The 26,250-nt window shown below is 47.6% G+C and overlaps 3 protein-coding genes and 1 non-coding gene across 5 annotated transcripts; 1 reads left to right on the top strand and 3 right to left on the bottom strand.

Annotated features, from left to right (window-relative positions):
• Nucleotides 1–2,815: 2,815 nt before the first annotated feature.
• LOC128277673 (histone H1B-like) lies at nucleotides 2,816–3,556 on the bottom strand. The gene has a single exon (XM_053016168.1). The coding sequence runs from the start codon at nucleotides 3,554–3,556 to the stop codon at nucleotides 2,816–2,818; it is 741 nt and encodes a 246-aa protein (XP_052872128.1).
• Nucleotides 3,557–5,257: 1,701 nt separating this feature from the next.
• On the top strand, nucleotides 5,258–7,021 carry LOC128278361 (NEDD8-conjugating enzyme UBE2F-like). Its single transcript, XM_053017079.1, has 3 exons — nucleotides 5,258–5,869; nucleotides 5,934–6,095; nucleotides 6,278–7,021. Exons 1-3 carry the CDS (start codon nucleotides 5,552–5,554, stop codon nucleotides 6,410–6,412), a joined length of 615 nt encoding a protein of 204 aa, XP_052873039.1. The 5' UTR covers nucleotides 5,258–5,551; the 3' UTR covers nucleotides 6,413–7,021.
• A 2,601-nt stretch (nucleotides 7,022–9,622) lies between these two features.
• Nucleotides 9,623–11,858, bottom strand: LOC128277857 (dnaJ homolog subfamily B member 6). 2 transcript variants are annotated; one of them, XM_053016441.1, is made up of 6 exons: nucleotides 11,787–11,858; nucleotides 11,608–11,717; nucleotides 11,131–11,412; nucleotides 10,221–10,439; nucleotides 9,848–10,136; nucleotides 9,623–9,756 (listed from the first exon to the last, which is right to left on the bottom strand). In XM_053016441.1, the coding sequence occupies exons 1-6, from the start codon at nucleotides 11,849–11,851 to the stop codon at nucleotides 9,654–9,656; spliced, it is 1,068 nt and encodes a 355-aa protein (XP_052872401.1). In that variant the 5' UTR covers nucleotides 11,852–11,858; the 3' UTR covers nucleotides 9,623–9,653. The 2 variants fall into 2 exon arrangements, with proteins under 2 accessions (XP_052872401.1, XP_052872402.1); XM_053016442.1 differs by lacking the exon at nucleotides 11,131–11,412.
• Nucleotides 11,859–25,184: 13,326 nt separating this feature from the next.
• On the bottom strand, nucleotides 25,185–25,356 carry LOC128269526 (U4atac minor spliceosomal RNA). The gene has a single exon (XR_008269196.1). It is a non-coding gene; the product is annotated as a U4atac minor spliceosomal RNA (small nuclear RNA).
• Between the last annotated feature and the right edge of the window lie 894 nt (nucleotides 25,357–26,250).

Raw genomic sequence — 26,250 nt, 5'->3', positions numbered from 1 at the left:
ATTGTTTACCGGTTTTTGTTTAACCATTTCCATCATTTAAACCGCAAATGTAACAAGTGCCCCCGACAAGAAGAAGGAGTCTGTGTGTGAATTGTGATAACGAGTGCGCGTGAATCGAATGAATGTGTTGGTGAAGAACACAAGAGTTCCTCATTTAGAGCCATTCTCCCAAACCCCAAACACTAACTGAAAATGAATGAAGATTAAAACTTTAAACACACACGCCACAGATGACACGATGACGACCGTGATAGTCCGAAGAAGTTGCAAACAAAGTACGAAAGTAGCCCGAAGCCGGAAGCAGAGCCGGATCGTTATGCTATGTATTAATTATTAGAGCTAAAGAACTAAATTCGACCGCAAACAATAGATTGGGTTAGGAGTAACAAAAAAGAAATAGTAGACAAAAACAGTAGCAGCGGTTCTCTGTGTTGGCGCTCATTTGAGAGCGAGGAAAGAACGTTTAGGAGCGTATTAGCTTGTGTTCTCGAGCAAACTGTGTTTAGAAATTTGTTTAGAGAAAGAGAGAAAAAAGCTAAAAAGTGCTAATAAAAATAAAGAATGCTCTTATAGAATATGATGCAAAAAATAACAGCAAAACAGAAACACAGACAGGCAAAAAGAAAGGGGAGTATAAATATTAACACACATAAAAAACGTTAGGCTGATTGACAAAAGTGGCCTTTAGAAGAAATAATTGTCTATTGCGTCCTCACCGTGTCGTTGTTTTGTGCTCGTTTTTAACTCACAACCGAACCGCGTTTCCTTCGTTCTTTCGGACCCGAAACTACTGCTGCTACTACTACTACTACTTCCTCTTTTGAGTGGTCAAACCGAAAATGCCCGACATATGGATTATTTAGGAGGAAGTACACGTGACGAAACGTCAAATAGAGGAAGCTGATAGGAAAGCTTCCACACAGGATTAAGGACGCGCGCGTCCGAATTCTAAACGAACCTAATAATAATAACAATAGTGAGTGGCGCTGGGAACACCACCCCGCGTTCCACCCCAGGTTGAAACAATATGCCATCCCACAGCAGCCGCACCGTGAGAAACAAGTAACGACGATACGCGACCGTATCTATCGTTCATATCGTTTGATAACAAACTATTTACGGATTTCTATTTTTCTAAACTCTCTCCCACAGGCGAGAGTCACCCAAGCTTTTACAGTTTTGCGGCGCACAAGCCTTAGAGAGTGTTGGACGTTGTAATAGTTTCTCTCTGAATGTGTGTTGTGGCCACACACTTTTGCCGTTTGCTTCGTGGACGATGCCGATTGTGGATCGGTGTTTTTATTGTGTAACTGTAGAAACATTTCGTGTAGCCATCGTAGCAGCAGTTGGTTGCAAAACACCCAAACACACACACACGCTCCAGGCAGTAGAAAAGTGTAACACTCTGAACACACTTGTAAATACGTTTGTTCTGTACTAGTGATCTGTTTGCAGAGGTAGCAGTGTTCTCTGTGTTCTGTGGGTTGGGCAGAAAAGGTTGTAAAGTAATGCAGAGTTAAATCAAGGACGGAAGAAAGGCGTTAAAAGGATGTTGCTGAACATTTGCGGAATCAAAGACAAACACATACACACAGACACACACACAATAACCATATCAAGCTGAACAGAGATTTATCAAACAAGCTGAGATTACCCTAAACTTGTTTTACGTTCTAATCTGTTTCGTTATATTCCACTTTTCCATTTGTGTTTTACAGAATATCGCTTTTGGTTTTCTTTTTGTTTTCTTGTTACCTTATTTAAAGAGATTTTGAGGAAAACGCCTCAATCAGTAATGGAGAAAATACGCACTTTAATGCCGCTTCTAACGCGATAAGGCCAGCAGTTTCCACACAACGGGTACTGGCACTCGAATCGGCGAAACCACGGATTGCGCCAAGTTCCATATTCTACGAAACGTGGTTCGAATTTGCCCAAAACTGTGCGCTAAACTAATGTTACGGAAAGAATAAATGGCGGATTGCAGAGAGAGAGTTGGTAGAGAACGGAAACGGTGACGAGAGCCGCGACAAACCAAAAACCGCAGTGAACTAATAAATATTGGAATCTTATTAAAGAAAATCTATATTTTTCTCGAGTTGAATACTTATTTCAAACTAGCTGTTCCCGGCGCGCGTCGCTGCGCCTCATTTCATCCTTATTTCTCGATTCGGAGGCGTTTCAGAGAACTTTTTGGTGACGTATCCGATCAGCTTCCCTTTGCATTTTCCGTTACTCCTACTTTTCAGACGATCGGGCTTCCCGGTAACGTATTCCTTCAGTTTTCCTTCCCACCCCCTTTGTAAAGAGGGGAGGGGTTTCTAACATTCACCAGAACATTTCCCCTTCCCCAAAACTCCGATCTGTCGAATTTGGTTCGATTTTCTCGAAAACCGTTTGGACGTTACGTATAGGCGTTACGTATGGCACAGTCGTTCCCAAATACATTCAATTTCTTACCCCTTTTTAGCAATCGTTTTCCGAAAAAGGTGCAGAGGTACTGTAAATAGGTGGAATCCATCGGGAAAGGCTTTTCAGGCCAAGCACACTAGCTGCAGGTTGTATAGGAGTCCTTAGTCGCTTGTTTTAGGTACATCCGTCGTGATAGGTAATGATTGTCGTTTAAAAATGTTTCTGTACATGTTCGTGGTCGCACTGTCGTCCAAGTGGCATGTACTTCGCAACAAATACCCAAAAATCCCAACCCTCGAAGAAATATGAAAAAGCTCTTTTAGAGAAAAATTGGTAGTCCTGAAAAGGACTGTTTGCAGTTTGCTGTACGCATCCTGAGCGGATGTTCCATGAGGCCAACGCCTTACTTCTTGGCTGGGGCGGCCTTCTTGGCAGCTGGTTTCTTGGCGGGAGCAGCGGCCTTCTTCGGCTTGGGCGTCTTTGGCTTCGCTGCAGCTGCCTTCGATGGCTTGGTAGCCTTCTGCTTGGGAGTTGCTGGTTTTTTGGCGGCTTTCTTGGCTCCTTCGGCCGCCGCTTTCGGTTTCTTGGCGGCGGCTGCCTTTGGTTTCTTCGTGGCTACTGCGGCAGCCTTTGGCTTCTTGGTTGCGCCAGCCTCTGCCTTCTTCACCACCTTCTTTGGCTTCTTATCTCCGGCTGCCTTCTTGGCCACCGTTTTCTTCTTCTTGTCGGCAGCAGAGACAGACTTCTTCGGGGCCTCAACCTTCTTTTTCTTCTCTACCGGGGGCTTCTTGGCGGACGCTGACAGTTTGAACGAGCCCGACGCTCCGGTTCCCTTGGTTTGCACAAGCTTGCCGCTGGTCACTCCGCTCTTCAGGGCCTTCTTCATGAAGGTGGCCAGCTTTGTCACGTCGGCCTTGTAGTTGGCTGCTACGTACTTCTTGATCGCCTGCACCGAAGATCCGTTGCGCTCGTTCAGAGCCTTAATCGCGGCAAAGATCATGTCGTTCACCGGCGGATGGGCCGCTGGCTGTTTCGGCTTCTTGGGTCCTGCGGCGGCCTTCGGCTTTTTCGGAGATTTGGCCACCACCGCTGGCGAGGCAGCGGAGGCTGCGGCTGGTGCTTCAGTTGCTACGGTATCTGCCATGCTTACTTGATTACTTGATGCTTTTGGCGCTTGAAACGTTTGTTTACACACACAGTTGTAACGAAATGTCAAAATCGGTAGGGTGCCTCAACTTTCATCTCTCAAATTAGAACAAACTCGAAAGCTGCCGCCAAATTTTATGCTGTCTTTTCTATACGCCATGCAAAATAGAGTTTTGTATTTTCGGAAATATTTTACTAGTTTGCTCCACCGGAGCCCGAACGCTGATTGAATCAAGTACTCTATACATGTATCTATCGAAAAACACCCTTTATTATAGCCTACAGACCGATTCAGGCTGCTTAATTTCTCTCGGAATCCGAAAATTGTGCGTTTTCGGTGCTTTGTCACGAGTTAAATTGTGATTTTTTCATAAACCAATTATTCAAGACAAGCATTAATATTGCTTTTCCGTATCTTCAGGACCTCTGTTTTGTAATTAGCACGTATATCAGGCGATCAAAGGCATATCTAGTATCTAAAAATTTGATTTAAAAACATGCTCCTGGACCCATCGGTACCTTCGCCGTCGTGTAACTCATCTTCGCTGACGCAGAATAGGGGATTTACTTTTCGTCAAATATACTAACTTTTTGGCCAATAATAACATTTCAATTACTTTACAATGTTTCCAATAGTTATGCGAAAGGTTATAGTCAGCATAGTTATGGAATTACTTGAGCTAATAAGCCAATAAATCCATTTTAATGATCCGACTAACTGGATGTGAGTTCCATAGACGCCACCTAGAAACGCAAGCGGTGTCGCACAAAATTACATGCTGAATAGACTATTTACAAACAAAGTTAGACAAAAATTTTTGTACAGTCATTCGTGTACACTTCAAGAACGCTTTGTGCAGTTTTATGTAAATCTGCACCTAATTGCAAGCCGAATATCCTTCGCTACCAAACAAACTGATGCGGCACTCATCGCATACGTCATCTGCTTTTGCATAGCGTTGATGATTGATCACAAAAATGTTACATGAAATATAATATATTCCATACATATTGCTCACTATGATTTTATTCTATTTATTTCACAAACTGCCAAAACTTCTAGCTTCAATAAAGCGGCATTACCGCTTGTTCACAGTCATCGAGAGAAAGCTCTACCTTTCTTGCCCAAAAGTACCTTGCTCATTGCGAAAGCGACATTGTGACGACTCATTAACTTCTTAATTACATAAAGTAATATAAGACAAGGGCAATTAATGCTGGTTGAAAACAAACCATGCTGGCTATGGCAAAAGTGTTCTGGACGACGTATAAATAAAATCCTGTGATAATCTTCGTATTACGAAGCCGTTTACCAGAAGAGTTCAACCGATTTTTGTGATACTTGGAAACACAAGTTTTCGTACAAGAGATGAAATTTCAAAAGCGTACAAACATGACTCTAATTTCTAAGATAATTTTTCTACGATTTTAAATCGTACAATCGAAATTTATGTTTCGATCGTTGCATAGCAATTGCAGAAAACTGGTCATTTTGAATGTCACTGCTTTTGAATGAAAAGCTTACAAAATGGTTGAAATGGAAAAATTTCGCGTTTGAAAATGAAATATTTCAAATCTGCTAGGTGGTGAGTGAAATTAGCCCAATGTCGAGTGAACTTTGTCGCTAAAAGAGGAAAAAAAAATCTTTGTCGCTAAAAGTGACATTTTATACGCCAAAAGCAAGAAACGAAAACATTCGCTCGCGCAACGAACGAAAGAAAATAGTAATTCCCAAGATCCCGCGCCGCCCTCCTGCCCCCACCCGAAAGGTCTAAAGGTCTAAGTGGCAACAAAGTGTTTTGAGAATGTTGGATTTACTTTAACACGAAACAGCAAAAAGGCGGAAGCGAGGCGGTAGGCGGTGGTGTAGCAGGTTTACGGTGGCGATTCGGAACAACGACGACCACGACGAGCCAAAGCAAAACGGCGATCAGCTGACCACCGGGACGGGGACGGTGCTCGTAACGCAGCTCACCTAACAAGCCACGAGAGAATGATCACCCTCGCTCGGAAGAAGAAAGAATCGAACAGTGGCGGGACGGCGGGAGCAGGCAGCAACGGCGGTTCCGGAGCGACCACCACCGGGAACGGTCCGCTGGCGGACGCCCCGAAGCGGATATCGATCCGGGAGTTCCTGCTGGTTAAGGAGGTCCAGGAGCTGGAACAGAATCTACCCACCACCTGCAAAGTTACGTTTCACGATCCGAACGTGCTGAGCGAGTTCACGCTAGCGATCACTCCGAACGAGGGTTTCTGGTGCGGTGGCCGCTTCAAGTTCAGCGTGCTAGTACCCGAAGAGTACAATATGGCCGTAAGTGAGCTTCAACGATTTGCCTTTGTCTAGTTTCTCATTGCGCGGCTCTATTCTATTGCAGCCCCCGAAAGTCAAGTGTCTCACGAAACTATGGCACCCCAACATCTCCGTCGACGGTGATATCTGCCTTTCGCTGCTACGGCTCAACTCCATCGACGGCCTAGGCTGGGCACCGACGCGGCGGCTCAAGGACGTCATTTGGGGACTCAACTCACTCTTTACCGTGCGTAATTTCTCTTTTTCCTTCGTTTTCGGTTGCAAATAATGATGTGCTTACTTTGATCATTTTTCGATGGTCACCGAAAGCGACGCCCTAATGCGAAGAGCATGGTGGATCATACATACCTTAGCTTAGTAGTGTCCCGCATTTGATCGTCGATCGTTTCGATTCTTCTCCGTCCGCAGGACCTGCTCAACTTCGACGATCCGCTCAATATCGAGGCTGCCGAACAGTACTCCAAAGATAAGGACCGCTTCCAAGCGAAGGTCCGCGAATACGTCTTACGCGCAAAGATCATAGATCCTCACGCGTTCCATTAGGCGGGCCACGGCGGTTCACGACACATGGGATCGCTTGAACCGCCCTCCTCACGCGTCCAGCGGCGGATGATATTGCACACGATTATCTTCTGAAATGGCGCCGACCAAAAACTGAGGAGGAGAAAAGTCTTCACAACACACTGTAGTGCAGAGATAGAGAAAAAGACGTTTTTTACTACTCGTTTACTAGAAAGTGGGGAACGCAACGCGCCCGAACCTGCCCGGCACGTCCCGGTCACGATGGCCAAGGACGACCGCAGGCAGATGTGATGAGTTGGGCGCGTTGGAGATTAGAACACCGGACTGTTATTTGGCCGACGGCGGCCCTCCTGACTGTTGATTGATTGTGACGAACTTCTTTATTATTCTTTCCTAAGATGTAATTTAATGTGTCTCCCCCCGCGTCGTGTGTTGTTTGATTTTTTTATTTGCTACGACGCCGCGCACTGGAAGAAGGAAGTGCGCGGTACAGATAAAAGGTGCCGCCGTTCCGTCGAAGAACGATTGTAATTATACATAACAAAACCGAAAAATGCTGGTAAATACTGATAATCGAATTTTCGCCTGTAAGATTAGCAATGTCTAGAGAAATAAACGAAAACGAGCAGCTGTGAAACGAACAAATATTGTTTACTCTGGTGCTCTCGTTGGCGGGTTGAACCTGGAAAAAATGTCACTGGGTGTGATCTACCCTTCTTCCCTGGGGAAGCACAATAGAAAAATCCGACATTTTTTATGTTGCCTTTTATTTATGCTGCTTATTCGCGCACACTTTGCCTATCGTTGTTTAGCCGTTCGTCGTTCTGCCGCGGACTCTCTGCTTGGTGATTAAGGTTAGTGTGGGTTGCAATTTTGTATTACAACTTTACGTCGCCCGTTTCTCTTTCGATCGTCCTCCGTTCGGAGAAAACAGGAAATTGGGAGAACACAGGAAACATTCAGTGAAACTTCCGTTTTTTCATTTGTATTCAACTCTAATTACTTAAGTTCGCTGTGTAGTTTAGTTCTGCTTAACTCACAATGTTTCACGTTTAGGAGGTGCTTTAATTGAGTGCCTTTGCGACTACGTGTATCGATATACCGAACTAAAAGAAAAGACCACATTCTCAGAACCTCATTCATTATTATGTACTACTCGGTTGTTTGTCGTAAAAATTGATTTCTACTTTCATTTCATTATCTATTTTTTTGCTTCTTTCCTCGGTCTATGCGTGGTCTCTTCATCGGCTAGTAGTGGGGTAACACGCGCGCCGCGTCGTGTAGGTTTACTTAAACGAGTAAGCGAAATCCTCTAGCGAGAGAACCTTAAAACCGAAACGAATACATTTAAACAACGAAAGAAACCAAAAATAAAACATTTATAAACATACTTTACAGTTCTGGTGCCGCCGGTGCACCGCTTCTCGCGAGCACGAAAAGAAAACAGCGGGGCAGAGGCAGTCAAAGTGGTTTTCTAATTCAACTGACCAGGAGAGACACGGGAACGAGGAAAAGGGCAGTCTCACGAGGGGCGCCTAATAACGATCTACCTTGGCCGTCAGTGGGGGGAATGCCTTAAAGAAGGTAACCGCGCGTGTAAGGATCGCGCTAGAAATCGCGACCGCAATCTGTGCTCTCGCGCAACCAGCAGGACTTTGACACGATACCCCCCTTGGGTTGGTCGCTAAGATACCCCCCTTGGATTGGTCTTATCTAAACATTCGACTTCTAGAGTTTTTCCCTTGTTCTAGAGAGACCTACTGACTGATTAACGTTAGACACACGCACAACGACGATCGCGGTGCGGAGAGAATACAAAACACAGCCACCCAAACGCAAACCGCCGACCCGGCGCACAACACACACACGCGGCGCTCTAATGGAAACGTTTCCTTATCATATGCACACTTTTAACGGCAACGCCTGGTAGAGTTTTTACTCGATCGCTCTCGTTGAACTGGATTGTTTGTTTGATTATTTAATTTTCGCAACGCCTTTCAAACGCCTTTCTGCTTGTACTTTAATAAAATTTGTTTCCGCCTTACTCCTGCGTGTTTTTGTTATCAACTTGCTCTTGTAACGTATTTGTTTTTGATGCATTGTTAGCCTATTCTGTTCTCAGACGGGGTCGTGATGGATCAAGGGTTTGTTGACCGATCCTCTCTGTGGGAGGATGACCTGTTTTGTGGCTAATAAAATGGTTTACCGCTCCTCCTTCGAGAGTGTTGAGCTCGCAACTTCCATAATTACCGTTGTCGAAGATCGCACCACATATGCCTCTGGTAGATAAGTGGCATTTTTATACTCTTCTTATCTTATATTAATAATGGTTACAAACGACGACTACAGGGAGTTCCACTATTAGTTGAGAAACGGTGATAAATTCAGTTTGAGAGCACATTCTCATCAACTCAAAAACTCGCCTCAACACTCATCCCAATGAGGGTTTAAAAGGAATGAGAAAAATCGGGAATTTTCAGAACGAGAAAATCCCGTTATCATTTGATCGGCTCCTGCTGCCGCTACAGATTGGTTCAGGTTCATTAAAAAAATGTTCTTCAACATCCGCGACCCACCCCAGAGCTAATCTAGCGTCATCAACAGGAAGCAGGAACGTTCGCCTCGCGGGTATTGTTAATAACATAGAATCTCTCGTTTTCCCTGTGTGTTGTTTTCGTGTTTACTTAAGTTTGTACACAACTAACGAAAATGCGAGAATTAGAACAAATCAGTACCAACCAAGTTTCGCTCATCTTCAGTTTCGCTCTTCTCCAAACGTACTGCCGGCAGCCCTGTAGTCTCCTCGGTCCGTTGCTCCTTGCTGTCCTGTTCCCGTTCTACAAAGAATCCTTTACCTGCCACACGCCGCCATTTCAAATCTAGTTCATGTTTCTTCACTCTTCCCAGTGTTATAATTAATTTACAGACGCGCAGCCACTTGTGAGTCCATCTCGTTGTGTTTTCTTCCGCTTTTATCCGTCGCACGCCCTCTCTCTCTTTTACTTCTTGTTCATAAGCGCTGGTTACAGTTCATAAATTATCATCAAATCTACATTATTATTTATCGGCTAAAAACCTAGTGTGTATCTTGGCGTAGCTATAAGAACATAATTAATTACTTTTACGTGTGAATCACCTTCTCCTGCTCATTCTTTGCTTCATTTCACGATCCTTTCTGATACACGGGACCCAACGGGAGACCGTTGGATAATTTCTTTTTGCTGCTTTTACTCTCAGAGTGTCTTTCTCCTTGTTCGCATTCCTAATGGCCGTACGGTATAGCTTGAGCGACCCCATTGACAGTCTTTGATTTTAGGACATCGTTCTCGTAGGACATGATCGTCTCCGTGCCGTTCTCAAACACCCTGCAGCGAGCGAAAAAAGAAGGGGGAAAAAATTTAAGATCGCAAACATTCCAAACACTCACACATTCTACAACCGATCTCCGATCATTACCTTTTGGTCATCAGCTTCTTGCCATTGACGAAGGTGGTGGATGTAGACGTACGCTTTACGGGGCCACCACCGCCGCCCATGCTGAACTCCGAGATCGAGCTGACCCCACTCCGGTGCGCCATCGGGTCGGCGGCGTTGAAGAAATCGTCCATCAGATTGATGCTCATGAACGGGGTCATGAACGGGGACGAGATGATGTTTTGCGGGTGCGAATGGCGCTGTTGGTGATGATGGTGGCCATTGCTGGCACCGTTTGCTCGCCGCCCATTGTGATGTACGGGTTGGCTGACTGACGGGTCGGAAGAAATTGGAAGTGGGGGACCGGGTTAAGAAGCGGCTCTTCGCCAGCACGATGGTTGTGACGACAACTTACTTCTGAACAGCTCATCGAACGGGGATCCACCGAAGAACTCTCGGAACACCACCTCCGGATCGCGGAATGTGAACGGGAAGCCGAAGAACTCAAAGTCTTCCATGCCGACACCATTGCCATTGTGTCGCCGGTGGCGTGTGCTCTGATGGTAACGATCTGATCCGCCGTTGTTCATCAGTCCCTCCTTGCCATACTGATCATATACGCGCCGTTTCTTTTCTGTTGCACGCGAGGGGCCGATAGAGAGGGAGAAGATGTAAGATTTCATGAATAAAGGAAACATAAGGGGCAATCGCATTGGGAACTCTCGAAGCAACACTCGTCAACTCAACACACTGGAGTTAGTTAACGAGCGACAAATTGAAAGTATTTAATGACAAGATGCCAAATGATGGGTGGTCTGTTAGAAAGCACTAGTTAATGATTTTACATTCAAAACAAAATGTAAACCATCATTAAAGCACGGAAACTCAGTTGTCACATAGTTCAGTCGCAAAGAACGAAACTTTTGCCTGGCGAGCATCGGTTTCATTCGTTCAGGCTACTTGGATGCTTCAGTTCAGTGGTCCAGTTGATCCAATTTCGGTTGTTGGAACAAGCTTCACTCGCACACAAGCGCGAGAGAAATAGTGTTAATTACCGAAAGCATTATTATATATCATCGGCTCAAGGCAGTAAAAGTCAGATACTGCACAGATATCGTCACAACATGCCACACACACACGAAGATTCAAATGTTAGTTCACAAGAGTTCGCTAATGAAATGTAAATTCAATGTAAAAATCATCGCACAAATCAACCGGCAACAGCCGCGAGTCAGTTCACAGCAAGTCAGCAAGCATTAGGCACGAAGAACAGCACATAACGCTCGATCAGAAAAAAAGGATGGGTTTGAAAAGTGCAGCTTTACCAAAGAAGCGGAAAAATGGTGTCGTCTCAAACAATCCTCGAAACGAAAACGTACGACTACCGCAATGGTCCCGACCACCCGTGCCAGCAGAACCGAAGCGGTGATGATGATGGTCGTAATTTCGCCCACCGCGACCATAGTCTTGGTTGCTAAAGGCGGACGAAGAGTAGTTGTTGCGCCGGGTGCCGAAGCTTCCCGCACTACCGTAACCACCGGTACCGGTGGTTCCTCCGGCGGCAAACTTCCGCGAGCTCCGGTTGTCGTAGATATTTCGTTTGTACGCTACACAGACGGAAATTGAAATGTTATCAGGGGCCATATAATCATCGTTTCACTAGGAGGGCACTCCTTTTTTCAAAATAAATTTTGTTCCGAAACACTCGAATTTCCGATGGGCTCTCCTCGCTGATCGTTTGCTTCGTTATAACCGATCCAAGAGAAGCCATTTCCAAACATCTCACGCACGAAACCACTTACCATCCGAGAGTACTTCGTATGCTTCCGATATTTCTTTGAACCGCTTGTTTGATTCCTCCGGGTTGTCGGGATTTTTGTCCGGATGCCATCGTAGGGCTAGTTTTTTGTATCTAAAAAGGGAACGGAAACAAAATCAATATCACCGCAACGACGCATCGACCGACAGCGCAGCTACTTACGCTTTTTTGATTTCGGCATCTGAGGCCGTTCTGGAAACGTCCAGAACTTTGTAGTAGTCTACCATGGTTCTATTGGGGATATTACTTTATTTTCTACAACCCGCTGCTCCTGGGTCGATAAATGTTGACTCTGCCTCTGATCAGAGGTCCGCCGTCCAGTCTTCTGTTGTCCCGCACCAGCTCTCGCTCTCCTTTACACACAGAGGATACTTGATTTCTTTAATGCTGCATTTGACTTCTGACAGCTATATTCTGCTCGAAGATACCAGAGCTTTGCGTGCGCCCTGTATGAGTTGATGGCCAACGCCTACTAACGATGAATTTTCTAACAGGACCTCACATCCACCACCGGCCGCGGTACGATACTGAAATGAAATCGAAAACAAAAATCAAATAAAAATCAAAGCCAACTTGATTATGATGAAGAGAAATCTCGGAAATATTAAATTGGGCGTTTTTATGGATAAACCAAACACTGTAGATCGTGAATCACCGATCCCTGCTGCCGGTGGTTTGGGGGGACACGTGAAATCCCATCCCAAACGCGGTTGCCTTAATTTCGTAATCAAACAAATCGTAATTGATCACCGATCATCACGCGGGTGGTTCACCTCACCACACGCACGCGGTGTGAGTCATCCTCTCTCGTGCGTTCGATATATGTCATATTTGTGTGTGTGTGTCTATTGGTCACCCATCACCCATCTGGTGCTTAGCATTTGATTCACATGGTAATTCGCGTTTGGTGGCGCAGGTTGGATGGGCAGATGGATGGGAACGCCAAAGAGTGACACTTCCACCGTTTTTGGAAAAAGCACCTCCCACATACTCTCCCCACCGCCATCAACTGCATCATCCCACGCAGGAAATATTCCAAAAATCATCCGTTCCGCTTCCGCCTCGCTGGTCCGCGTTTGTCAGCCGCTTCCACACCAAAAAAGCACACATACTCTGGCAACACGCAAAAGTTGTATTAATAATCTCTCTCTATCTCGTGGTGGCCCCGAATACGTTTTGTTGATCGACCTTCTGCAAGATCACCATCCTCCTCCTTCACCGCGAGGTATAAAAATGTCGTGTAGGTTTGATGACAGAGCCGCCCGCCACACAGAGGGTGCGTGGTTTTCCGGGGGTGTCTAAATGGGGCTCACGTGCGCCAGATGGTCCGGGGGGTGTAGAATGCGTGACAAGTTTATGAACTCCACACGCCAACAAAGTGGAAGTCGTTGTCCATCTCCCCGCCCAAACACAAACCGGTGATTTGGGGGTGCAGGCGACTCTTTCCGTTGCAACGACGCCGCCGCCCATTTTGACACGTGGAAACGGGTCACACCGGGTTCATCGACGTGTCCGTTCGTGGCCCCACTTCGTCGTCGGAAATGATATGCGCTCTCCAATCGAAAAACACCACACGGGCCATACTCGTGGGGATCCGACAGGAAGGTCACACCCCAGCGGCCGAGATGGGAAAATAGATACACGATGAAAAGATTTGAACGCTGGGCCGGTCAATGACACGGGCGGCTGTCATCGTGGTCCCCCGCATTTGATGATAGACATCTTCACTATTTAAATTAGGGAGCATAGATAATAAAGTCCCGCGGCGTGTCGTTTCACCCCAGCTTTCAATCTCAGGAGTCAGGGTGCTAGGCAACCGAAACACACGAAGAGCAGATATCAAACACGTGTCACGCTTTCCACGAAACAGAAAACCTGTTGAAGGGCTCTACCACAGGGCACAGGGATTTGATGGATGGAGCTTGGCAACGACACACTTCACGACCTTCTCACCACCAGCAACACGCGCACGCTGAACCGACTTTTGACTTCGATTGTTATAATTTGTGACGTTTGAGGGTTGCGCTTTGAGTGTCATCGACCAGCACCAGTTTTCGACGACGATGGATCGCACACGCACAGTAGGTGCGCGCGTGATCGTGAGGATCACGCGAGTGTCACCGACCGGCTGCCTACATTTCGTGCGGTGCGCGGTGCCAAAAAGGATAAAACGGCTTACTACGTTCGCTTTGTCGCGACCTTACTGACAACAGCACACACACTCACTCACACACGCACCGGAACCGGTATTTGCAACGGTATTTCACACAGTCCCACACACAGCGGACCAGAGCACGAAACGCGAATCTTCTCGGGGCGCCTCGGGGCTCGGAGTTCTCTCGGATTTCTGTTTACATTCGCCGCGCCGCAAACGCCGCCACATCAATCTGACCGATCTTCGATCGCCATCGATCTTACTTTCAATTACGGGCGAATTTAATCCACTCCGAGCTACGGGCTGCGATGCCTGCTTTGTTTGTTTTAATCTATGCACTACTCTCTCGCCCGGGGCCGCTTGCTTTGTCGTGTGTGAGCTGCTGACTCACGGCGGAACGAAACTTACAATTTACCTTCGGTGAACTTTTCACTTTCCGTGCGAACGAATCGCGGGCCACTCGTTGAAAGTAATTTCATTCGACGGTACGGCGTGCGAATGTAATTAAACCTCACGCACTCTCTGCTTACGTTTACACGGTCTGCTCGCGAGTCGAACGACGGGGATTGGGAAAACGAACTAAAGAACGCTTTCGCGGTCTCTGTCAAAACGGTGTGTTCCGCGCGCGTTGCTGTGTGTGGTGGGAGACCTTTCTATCAGACAGCAGCGCACCACCAGACCAGAACCGACCAAGCTTTCGCGCGGTCGGCTGCTTATCATCGTTTCTAGCCGTCGTCGTGCTCTTTTGTGGAGCCACCGCAAACACACACATACCGCGACGCCAGGTGGCTTATCAGCTGACAGCGTGACCGTTTGGTGTGTGCGAGTTGAGTTGGCAGCGGCGCGATCTGGAGCGACTTTTTCACACGAGCAACGCGAATTGCTGCTCTGTGGTGACACTACCGAGCCGGATTGTGGTTTGCACACTAGAGAAAACCCAATCTCTCAGCGGTTTCGCGCACCACAACGCTATGACCCAGACCTAGTATTGTTATCTCATGTGCAAGCTCACACCGGTGCTGGTGGTAGTGAGCACCGTACGCGATCGTTGCAGATAACGTGCGATTGAACGTGAGTATTAAAAAAACGACTGGAATAAAATTATAACACTTTTTTATAATTTTTCGCAGCACCTCCGACAAAGATCGTTCACTCCGGCATCAATCCGTGCGCACAAAGTAATATAATTGTCAAAGTTGCATCATACGGTATGCAGCGCGATAACGTAACTTAATAACGTGTTGCTCGGTGGTGCTGCATCATGCGGCGGTCATCGGACACCGCGCGTATCAAACTAAATGAGTCACGTCACGGATGATGATGACACACGACCGCCGACGCGCCGGCTGGGAAAGTTTCATCCTTTTCCAACAACGATCATTAAGAGATTATCTTCAAAACATCGGCGACAGATCGACGCGGGTCGCTTCAGTTCTAGTTCGTGGAAGTTTGCGAGTCATTCGCAAAAGGAAAAGTAAAACAATAAAAGAATTGTTCGAATAAATGTAATACCGGATAGGTAAGCCGGATCGATCGGGTGGTTCTTCATGACCGCTCACAAACTACCACCACCTTGGCGCTGACTAATGTAACAACTGTTGGCGGCCAATAAGGAAAACAATCGTTGCCATATAATAAGGAAGAAAATGGCACGGCGCTACGAAACGGTTAACCTGAGGTCCCGGAGCGACGGCCAATTTATTTGTCCCGGCAGGCAATAGTTTCCAGCTCCTCTACTGCAAAAACTCACAGAGCGGTGTGCCCGAGGACACATAACCGCGAGCACCCGGACACCGGATTATAGGTTAACACGCGTTTTCACCTAAAGGCACCTAATAAAGGCCCGGCCGGCCACTAGGCAAGATTGTTCGCGGGTGCGCGAAAGATACAATTTATGCGCCAACACCGCACAAGGAAGTCTCTGGGTGGAAGAAAGTCCAAAAGGAACAACAAATGAGAGTTCAAATGTCACTGCACAACTGCAACACGTTGCCGCATGTGCCGCCGCGGCCAAGCTGCTGCTGCTGTTCCGAGCGCGCATATGCCTCTGCTGATCGTGCGCACGATCGTTGCGGTCTGATAGAGCGCGTTTGGTGGGTTTGCCCCTTTTAATGCTTCTTTTTAGCGCACTCAGTGTGTCTGTAATGAGCAATTGCTATGCTCCGTGGGTACACAAACGAAACATAGGAATGGACGCGCCGGGTTTTGTACGGAAAAAGGAATGCCTCGGGGATAACGTGTTCCCCATAAGAATTGCAAAAAGAGCTTTCTACGCGATGCTATGTTGCCGCTGCTGCCGACTGCTGGCTCTGCTGGACATTGGTGGCCCCCTTTGGGTGGTGAAGTGGCGGCAGCCGCTACGCTAAACAGATAATGCACCTCTGGCCCCGCTGTGTCCCTCCCCTAACGAAACATTTCTGACGTTTTGTAGAAGGACCACGCCGCCGCCTCGCGAGAGACGCCTTTGAGAAGCCGCCGAATGTCCGCCGAGTTTCGATTCAATCGGACCTAAATGGTCGTTTAAGTTTACAGTTATTCGATAGCCTCGAAAGCCGTTTAGCAGAGAGACCCGCGGTGTGTTGTGGCACGTGCTCGAGAGGACACAATCGACGACGAGAACGTGTGGCTTTCACAGCGAGGGGGATTTTAAAGTATTTGACATTATTATTATTGCATTAATGCACACAAAAATTACTGGCAACCGAATGAGAAGCGTAAACTGTTCAATTTACTGATCAATCGAAGCTGTATGTTGCCCAATTCATCATGGGCCCGTGGGCGCAAAGATGTAAAACCCAGCGTTTATTGTTCATGTCAACTCGATTGAAACGCGCGTCGTTTGCAACCTGTCACATGGCTGTTACCTCCGCAGTACTGACGCCAACGTCGGGGCCATTAGCATTACATGATTTCTTCAATTATGTGCCGTCGCCACTCCGAAACGCCCAGCCCAGGCCCGAAACAGGCTTTCGCAACAGACGCTTTGTGTATGGTGCAGCATAAATTCTCCAGGGAGCGAGAGAAAAAAGGAAAAAAAATTCGTTATAAACAAAGCGAAGCCCGTTTCTTGGCTTTCCAAAGAGCCGCGGCGGGCGCACTCCGTTGCGGCTTCCCGTGGATTGAATTCTTTTGCCGCCGTACGCCATTATTTTCATTTTCATTGAAATTATGATTTTCTACGTCAGCGGCCTTTTCTCACTTCCTGTCGTCCAAACGCGGCGGCTGCGGCGTGGCTTTTGCGTAACACGGACTGAAAAATACGATTTTCATCCCACCCAACACCGCAGCGCCTTTGTCGAACTTTTCGACGTCTTCTTCGGGTTGATATAAATGGGTGGGTGCGCCACCTTTCGACACCTTCGGAGACGGACGACGCCATGCGAAAGAAACACTAAAACGTTTGCTGTCGAAGAAAAGTTTACCGTTTTCCGTTATTACGCACTATTACGACGGCGCGTCGTCGTTTTCTGCCGCGTTCCATTGTTTTCTTGGTGGTTCACAACGAAACCCAAGCGCGCCAATGTGTGTCACGACCAGCTCTGCGCCATTTCACCTCGTCTTCGTTGTGAGAGGACCTTTGATCAAAAGGAAGCCCTGGCACCGTCGTTGCAGAGGTTAACTCCCAGAGAGATGTAGCCGCGCGCACATAACTTTATGGACGGGTTCATTCGGAAGCTTAGGGCCTAGGGCGGTTCCGTTCGGAGTGGTCGCACTCGAAAAGTATTGCCCAACTTTGCCAGAGAGTGGTGTCAACGGAGCTTACAACACAGCACAGCGCACGGTTACGGTTTTCTCTCTCGGGGGGCTCAACGTGCAACGATTTCCGATAGCGAACTTGGCCTTCGACACTTCCGTCGGTCGGTCGCGGTCTCTCCACGTGCGCCCCGTTCTTGTTGACTTTGAGCTTAAACGTTGGGGCTGCTATGCATGTTACGCACGATTTAACACCGGATGTCCAGAATTGTGCTTTTTAAACGTCACGTAGCGCACCACGTTCTCCTTCGTCGCGGTTAAAGTTTCCACGTTCTGTCGCGAAGCTGGTTACAGCGAAATTCACTAGAATTTGCGGACCGAAAGAACATCGAAACAGTCCCAATCATTATATAAACACCCTTTATAAATCAAGCCCCGCGTTGAATGTGGCACCGGATTCTTCTTGTAACCATCCCACAAACAAGCACACTATTTATCTAGCGCGCTCTCCTCGCCAGATTTATCTCGCCCGGAAAATCCGGAGAAAAGTAAACCACAGTCTTTCCGCGAACGGTACACACCGCCGAGACGAACAGCTCAAGGGGATCAACAACGTAATCGACCCGAAAAAGCAGATTATGCCACAGGGCCACAGAACGCGCGCCATAATGCTGGATTAAGACATTAAACTTTAACCACTAGAACCCGTACCCTTTGGTAATAAGATATCGTGTGGACAGATTGGCAGACGACGATAATCCCTGTCGTTTGACGCTCGTACCACACAACGCACAGCATCTGCTTGTAAGCGCTTCTATTAGAACCATCTCTTGGGAGTGAAGACTGTTGCTTCCCGATTAATGTAATGCATCCTAAACGCACCACCGATCATTAAATGCCTAGTCTCCTCTCTTCGAAACTGAGAAACACAGCCAGTGAGAAAGAGAGCAGTCGTGGCCACCGGGCAAGCAAGGCATGCAGGCAGATGAAACTCTAATCACCACCTCACGATCTTGACCGAAGAAGAACGTCGCGGCCGCCGCCGCTAATCGAGTGGGGAGCAGGAAAAGAACCAGAAGCGATGCCTTTCACAATTTAGTAATCATAATTTCCCGATCCGTCGCTTCCGGGCGACCGCACCGGTGGGATATCTCTGTGTTGCGGAAGAGAGGATGATGATGATGATGGGAACAAATTGTTTGTTAGTCCCCAGAGGTAGCAACACAGCAGAGAAAGATGAATTTCAATTTCCCAACGAAGATCGTGCTCGAAAAAAGTACATAGAGAACACCCTGCCGATCGATACCGCGAAGATGTCGAGACGATCGTGTGCCCCTTCGGCTCGTCAGTCAATTGCAAAACTCTGTTAGCTGTTGGCTGAGCGCGGTTCCCATGCGCTGTGCGCGATGAGATACGGATCAAGATACGATCGCCACCACGATGGGCACCACCTCCAACAGGTATAGAATGGGTTAATCTTGGGAGTAAATCTGGGGGCCTAATGTTGACGACGTACTTCACGAGCGCCCCGCGGAACGAAGATGAAGTGATCGTCGTCTACGTGATCGATACCAAATGGCCCATTGTTTATCGGGTCGACCCTCTGGCGGCGGTGCGCGATAGGGAGAACACCCCTAAAACAGTATTCGTAAAAGCAAATTAATATGTTGCCGGCTCGTTGTTGCAACGGTGTGCACCATTGCACACACCTTTTTTCACAGAGAAGTATGCATCGGGCGACGATGCAATTGTAGCGCACACCCCGCGTCAAACGGGGTTTGTCCACTTTTTATTGTCTCAAGTACTGCCAAGCCAAGGTCGGTGGTAGCGTAGCGCGGTATCACAATCGGTGATTTCAATTAAGTGTGACACCCTCTCGGCGGGGGTCGGTCTATTGCACAAGGTTGAATTTATGTGTACCGTGGTTGCGACGCCCCGTGAGGTGTGTCTCGCGCGAGGATTCGTCAGCGATCGTTGTGCAAGGTCAGCCGTAGAGTAGCGTACTTTGGACCATGACTGGACAGGTCAGGGTGTGAAAAGTGATAATCCAGGGGGTGCAATTAGAGATGATCCAGATTTAGACCGGGGGCCTTTCCCGAACCAGACCCGCCACCACCAATCGATCGATGATCAGTGTGTGTTCGTCTGAACTTGAATGAATCAGTGTTGTGTTCGCAAAAACCGGAACCAACGGGTTTGTTTAATGTTTTCTCTCGTTCCCTACACACGGTCTGAGCCAGTGAGTAAGCCAAGAAGAACCCGGCCCGGCCCGGCTGGCTACTGCTGGTTGGTGGTGACTATTGCTCCATTGGTGGGGCAAAGATTAAAGACCACCGCCGCCAACCGAAGCTCTGCTCTGCGGAATCATCGGCAGGGCATTCGTAGGCCTAGCTAGTCACAAGTAATGTGTGCAGTAGGAAAGTGACGGTTCCTTAGCGTATTCTCTTAGTGGTTAATGTGACCCCTCTCGCCTTCCGAACAGAGTGGGCCACAAGAGTGTTGACTGTAACAACACACTTACCAGGAAAGGGTCGCAGTTAGATTAAATCCCTATTTACGCAAATCTCTACAAAAGCGAGCCGCACTCGGCGCGGAACTGTCAACAACGTGCTCAAGAAGCTAGGTTGATTCAATCTCGGGCAGGAATCGGTGGTTCAATAAGTATAACAATTTTATTACCGTTCGCTCCACTAGCCACCGGACATTCCCACTCTATACGCGGCGGCGGCCGATTACGTTCGCTCGCAAGAATTGCTAATATTTTATTGCAATCGTAAATTATCGGACGGACCATACCAACACCGTGACCGAACCGAGCCACGGCCACGCCATTCCCGTTCCATAACTTGTATATATTTTTAATCCGATTAGACTCAAAAAACCATAACCACCTTTCGAATTCCAAAGTCCAACGGACTGAACAAACCCCGTAAAAGATCCCGCATCGACTGGCGCGTTAATTAAAATCGCTGAGATTACTTAGCCGAGCACCGTCCCGCCCCTCTGGTCACCGCCTCACAACAAGTATTTCCGTTTGCCGATAGTCAAGGGCCAGGTAACGGATCTGTATGCGGCGGCATTCACGGATCCATCTGAGAACGTCTTAAACGTCGAAAAGGTAAAGCGGCGCCCTGTGGTGGTGCAAGAAAGAAAGCAAATGGCTACCGGGTATTTTATTAAGCCGCACCACCGACCACGGGGGGGTGCACGGAAGAAATCGTGACTGGTGACGCGTGCCGCGGGAAATAAATAATCTCCGGGTTCGCCGGCGGTGTGGCCACGCGGTCTACCTTTTCCGCGGTGGCGAATTCTCGTTTCTGCCCCCAGCAGTGGCACGTTTTTCTTCCCGAACGACGGGCGTTATTAGAGAAGCGCACTTTTTCGGACACCTCGAACCATTAACCTGTGGCCATATAATAGGGAGGCAGAGACTGTGGGCTGTGTGAAAGCATAATTAATTTCCCATCTAAACCCTCGAAGGGCTTCCTTTCGATCTTCGTTTCGGACTTCGGAAGATATTCATTTTGAAGGGCCCTACGCTCTTTGCATCAAAATTGGCAACCCTTACCCCTATCTCTTTCACTAGTTGCACACGGGTTGAAGGGTTAATTTGCGATTGATGAAGCCCATTAAAGGCCACGGGGGGGGCGACACCGAAACCGACTTACACTCCATTAAGACCGCGGGCGCATTAGTGCTACTCTTTATCCGGTGGTGACGCGCTATCAATCTTCCTGTCGATGGCTTTCGCCTATCGCCCGGGTTCCGAACCGATAGCGCGGCCCCCGATAGCTCCTCTGCTGCGAGAGTGAGATAGGGGGAGAAATTGGCCAATTGTTGGATTTTCCGATGGTCGCCCCCCCGCGGAAAGGCAAAGAATCGAAAAGCTCGCTCCGCGCGATCCAAACGTTACGAGAAAGTTACGGGCGCGGACTTTCCCATGCGCGGCCGTCCGTCCGGGGGTCTCTTGGGACGGTAGCACCACCCCCACCGAGACGTCATCCAAGATAAATACAACTGACACCACCCAAAGGGGGGGCTGGATTGCCATTTTCGTTACTTGCCAGAGATTTGTTGCCCTTGCGCCTCGCCATTTCCGCGCAGCTGATCGTGTGCGCGAGCGGCGCACAAGTGAAATGGGGTCGCGATCGCGTACATGGAAAAGAAATGCACTTTTGCCAAAGCACCAGCCTCTGGAGCTGAGGGGCCATATGCTGCGGTCAGGTGTGGCGCGCTCGCTAACGGCGCAAGATGTCCTTTATATGCGTGCCGGAGTAAAATATCGCAAGCGCAAGCGAATGACCATTAGAGAGCAGCGCCGTGTCGCGGGAACCGACCAAACGATTGGGCAATAAATCTTGCGGTGCCAGCCACCACTACCGCGAAGGAGGAGGACATGAGCATTTTAAATACTTTCATCTCAGATAAATCGCCCTCGGACGTTTATTATACAGTCAGTGTTGGTTGGCGCAATGCGCGATTTTGTTTCAAGCAAATGACGCCACAACGACGACGACGCCTCTCGTTAGTCGGAAATGCACATTAGCGTCGGGGCGAACAATGAGATTTAACATAAAATGTTTATTGAAGCCATCATTTTTCTGAGACCCTCATATCATTGTAGAGCTAGGGGTTTTCCCGTGGGCCACCACTAGCCGCCGGACAATTATTGCGACCCTAATGGAACGCAACCATTTGCCGTCTAATGGCGGAGATCTGGGACTCTAGGAAAGGCGTGCGGCGCCATCGTTCGTCGAACGACTCTAGAATGACCCACATCGGCCACGGGCGACACACTTCGAACAACAATTGCACCCCGCGCAACCATTGTCACCAACCAAATCGATCGCACGATGATCATCAACATTTCCGGTGACACTCCGGTGATGATCGCAATGCGCATTCCATAAGCAATCCAAAAGGAGTGAATGGAGCACAAACACTTCCCCCATAAAGCTCCGTTTGGGGTGATGACGAATGGCGCATGTCGATCTTTTGTTTTTAATGTTGAAAAGGGTGGCCGTCGGTCGGGCATTGAAAGCATATGAAGAATGCGTGACGCGCCTGACACGTGCTGGGTGGGCAATAATTCACAGCTCACTGGCTGACCGAAAACCGGGTCACGATCGTGACATTGAAGGATGCCCCCACAGCCAACATTGGGAATGGATGCCATCATTTCATGTCTTTCTATTTAAATCCATCATCGACCGGGGCGCAGAGTTTGAAGAGCATAATTTTAATCCCCCAACCCACAGCAGCCGCAAGCAGCTCGTTTAAAATAATTACCAAACGTCAAAAGTCGGGGATCCGGCAGTCAATAATCTTAACACCCCGCGGTTCCGGAAAGCTATTCGTCAACTTCTCTCTGCTCGGCCGCGGCGATGCCCTGCGCTGCTAATCCCGAGAGAACCGTGAAACCGTGACAAAAGCTTCCCGCGCGAAACGCGCGGTGAAAAGTCCAAAAAATGACAGCTTTCACTCGGCGCGTGAAAATGAAAAATTGAGCATGAAATTAAGACGACCGTTTGCCAAATTACGACCCGGGACGGATTGATGGAGATGTTCAGATTCCGTCGTGTGAGCCTCTCTCTCTAATCATCATAATTTCGATTCGCCAGCCGGCGGATCATTACAGTTCGCTTAGAGAGGCCCCGTAGGAGAAAGGAACTGAAACACACACACGCACATTCAAGGGTCCCTTTAGGGGGATCATCAGGCTAATGAAGTAAGGCTCAAAGTATCGTTTCGCAAATGAATACATTTTCTTTCTTCTCGCGCGCCCAACGATCCACGCGATTTAGTGCAATTACTTTGCGCATATACTCTGGTCACGCTTTTGGGTGATAGGTGAGCTTTAATGCTCTCCTTGGAACGGTCCGGCCTTGTCGATTGTTCAAATATTAGCGTTGCAAAAATTAACACAACCGCAAAACCACCATCCTCTCTAACAAAATGATTCCTGACCGGGTACGTGATGGGTGCAAAGTTATGCTAAACGACCCCCAGGACACTCTAAATAGGAAACCACAAAACTTTGCACGAATAATGTGTGAAGGTGCAAATGGCCAACAGAGCAGGTGGTCAAATTCATCCTTGCGACCATCGGCAGATATGAGCGCGAACGCTGAGTAAATGTTGCATCTGACACACGCGTAAATTAAAAGTATCTTGCTATTAATATACAGCATTAAAATCAATCCAGTATAACATTAAAAAGACAAACTCAAACAAGCTTAGAGGGCTCGTAAAAAATTAAGCAAAAATCAATCATTCGCTCATTTCACTGCCCTTTCTTAATCTGCTTTCACGGTCCGAAACGGTTCTGCTGGGGACGGGGCGAATGCGATCAAACGCGCGCGGCCGCCACCACGTGAGGATAAACTTTCTTCGCAACGATAATACAGTTTCTTATACGACCACGGGTGATGGCCATAAATCCATCATGGCATCGCGCGTCGTTCGTCATCGTCATTAGCCGTCCCCGGGGCCCGGGCGAAACACTTTCTTCGTCGCGCGCGTTCCACATGAAAAGCTCGCCTAGGACCACATAGCCGCCACCGCCGCAGCCGTAGCGGCAGCAGCATCCGATTAATGGTCCAATTATGATCAATCAAGTCACGGCGCGGTGGCCGTGCCGGCCACCACCACCTTCTTCTTAGCCACAACAACGAACGAACGCAGGCGGCAGCAGGGTGTGATCAGCATCCTGCCCATTTGGGTCGCTCGGGGGGTTAATTATTTTGCTCACGGCGGTTCCAGGGCGAGGCAACACTAGGAAGGTCCAAGAAGTCTCTCTCTCTGGGGCTTAGGGCAGGTAAGCTAATTTATCATGATTTAAAAGTTCCTATCTAATCAATTCAAACTAAATGTAGTCGTGTTGCCAAGAAGCTAAAAGAACAAAGCCATCTCCATCATTACAAAAGAAAAATATGCAAAACCCGATTGCCCTTACGTCGACAACGATAACGGAACATGACGGCGAAGGCTGCTGCTGGCTCGCCATGACCGACCGACCCAATGACTGACTGAACCGAGGCACAAATAATGCTACCGCTACCCCCATCAACGACAGCAGCAGCAGCCGGTTTCTTTGCGAATAAAAATGCATTCAATCTCATCGCGTTCATCTTCATCTCGAAGGCCTTAGCGCGGGAAATGACGGAAGGAGGAACTGAGAAGAGAAAAAAGCAAGGTCATCAAGCAACGTGGAAAGGAAAATGAAAACAGCAACACGGCGGAAAAGCATAGTGAAAGAAAAAAAAAAGCGAGGCAAGTGGCCGGTGCTGGGCAATGGCGAAGAAAACTAACAAGCCACATGGCAGCGGCGGGGCTCATCACAGCCAGGCAATAACAATTAATTAATGGCGCGCGCGCGCGCGCACGTGTTTTTAGCATCCAAAGGGCGTCGCGCAGAGCATTGTTTCGCGGTGCGCCTCTGCCTTTTTACCGCGCTTCAAGAGCCGACCGACCGTACTCGGTCGGAATGCGCACCACGCAATGTGGTTGCGGAACCAGAAAGCATCAATCATCGAAACGATATCATGTTTGGCCACCAACGCGAACAGGAATGCAAACAAATGGCCTCTGTCTTTTTGTGCACTGCTATGTATCATAATTAAATGGTAAGCTTTATGACAAACGTGTGCAGCAAGGGCTACGCACGCACACCACTAACTGAGAAGAGGCACGTCCCTTGTGAAGTAAAGGGACGCTTCAAAAATTCCGACCGCCCGGACCAGCTGTTTGAAAGCGATCCGGTGGCCGAGGCCAATGGCAAAGGGACGCATGCGAGATGCATCCTTCGCGCTATTATGGGTTTGTCAGCATCAATGCCCTCACTACACGTTCACTGGACATTATGCTCCCCAAGACAAGGAAGGACGAACGCAGCCCAAACGGGCCACCTTAGCGCGCGCCTGCCCGTTCCGCTAGCGATACATAAAACCGAACGAACCGAACGGGAGAGAACGTGCCAATGCGAATGCGATTTGCTACCAAAATGCTGTGCGCGCGCCTGTGTATTGGTGTGCGGCGGAAGACACTGTTTATGGTGAATGATTCCAGTATTTTTTTATCTTTACGTTAAAAACATTCGTTTCAGGGAAATTGTCAGTTTTCAAAAGAATTAATGGGCAATTAATATTAATAAATTAGGTTAAATAATAAATTAAGGTTTCAATAAACCAAGCTAAGCATTCTGATCTAATCATAAACCATTAACTAACGATTTATAAGAGCTTTTTGCAATTAACTGTCAATAATGTATAAATTTTATCAAAAAAACATTGCTTCTGCAAATTTGTTTAAAAGATCAAATTTTAAGCTGCAGGTTATGTAGACAGAGTTTATAATTCCACAATCGTGTCAGAAGATTAAAGTTAGTTTAACACTCAATATGTTCAATAAAAGATGGACCAAACTTTTTATGTAAAGTGTGCAACATTTTATTTTACGGTGAAATTGATATTAATCAAAATTGAGGTAAAGGTTCGAACCTTTGTTCGTTACTTTTATTTATCCTTTGTTTGTTACTTTTATTTATCTGATGCTTTCATCAGATAAATAAAAGTAAATTAAAATAAATACTTGATTAAGACAATTGTGAAATTTAAAAAGTAGATTGTTAAACTATTTTTAAAAAAATCGGAAATATCACATGTTACATTTCGACCTAGAACTTAGTTAACGAAACAAAACCAAATTATTGCTTCTTTTGTCGCTCGAAATTGAGCACTATGTTGCTGGAAAAATCATCGGAGGGACATGCACCTATAC

Source organism: Anopheles cruzii, chromosome 2 (genome assembly GCF_943734635.1).
Source record: "Anopheles cruzii chromosome 2, idAnoCruzAS_RS32_06, whole genome shotgun sequence".
In the NCBI taxonomy this organism is placed as follows: domain Eukaryota; kingdom Metazoa; phylum Arthropoda; class Insecta; order Diptera; family Culicidae; genus Anopheles; species Anopheles cruzii.
This window is presented reverse-complemented; position numbering and strand designations above follow the sequence as displayed.

Excerpts from the sequence above, each read along its gene's own strand:
- LOC128277673 (XM_053016168.1), bottom strand. The coding sequence starts at position 3,556 with ATGGCAGATACCGTAGCAACTGAAGCACCAGCCGCAGCCTCCGCTGCC.
- LOC128277857 (XM_053016441.1), bottom strand. The coding sequence starts at position 11,851 with ATGGTAGACTACTACAAAGTTCTGGACGTTTCCAGAACGGCCTCAGAT. Across the intron at positions 10,440-11,130 it reads ACCATTTTTCCGCTTCTTTG|AAAAGAAACGGCGCGTATAT; the intron begins GTAAAGCTGCAC and ends CGCGTGCAACAG. Across the intron at positions 9,757-9,847 it reads AAGAAGCTGATGACCAAAAG|GGTGTTTGAGAACGGCACGG; the intron begins GTAATGATCGGA and ends CGCTCGCTGCAG.
- LOC128278361 (XM_053017079.1), top strand. The coding sequence starts at position 5,552 with ATGATCACCCTCGCTCGGAAGAAGAAAGAATCGAACAGTGGCGGGACG. Across the intron at positions 5,870-5,933 it reads CCGAAGAGTACAATATGGCC|CCCCCGAAAGTCAAGTGTCT; the intron begins GTAAGTGAGCTT and ends ATTCTATTGCAG. Across the intron at positions 6,096-6,277 it reads GACTCAACTCACTCTTTACC|GACCTGCTCAACTTCGACGA; the intron begins GTGCGTAATTTC and ends CTCCGTCCGCAG.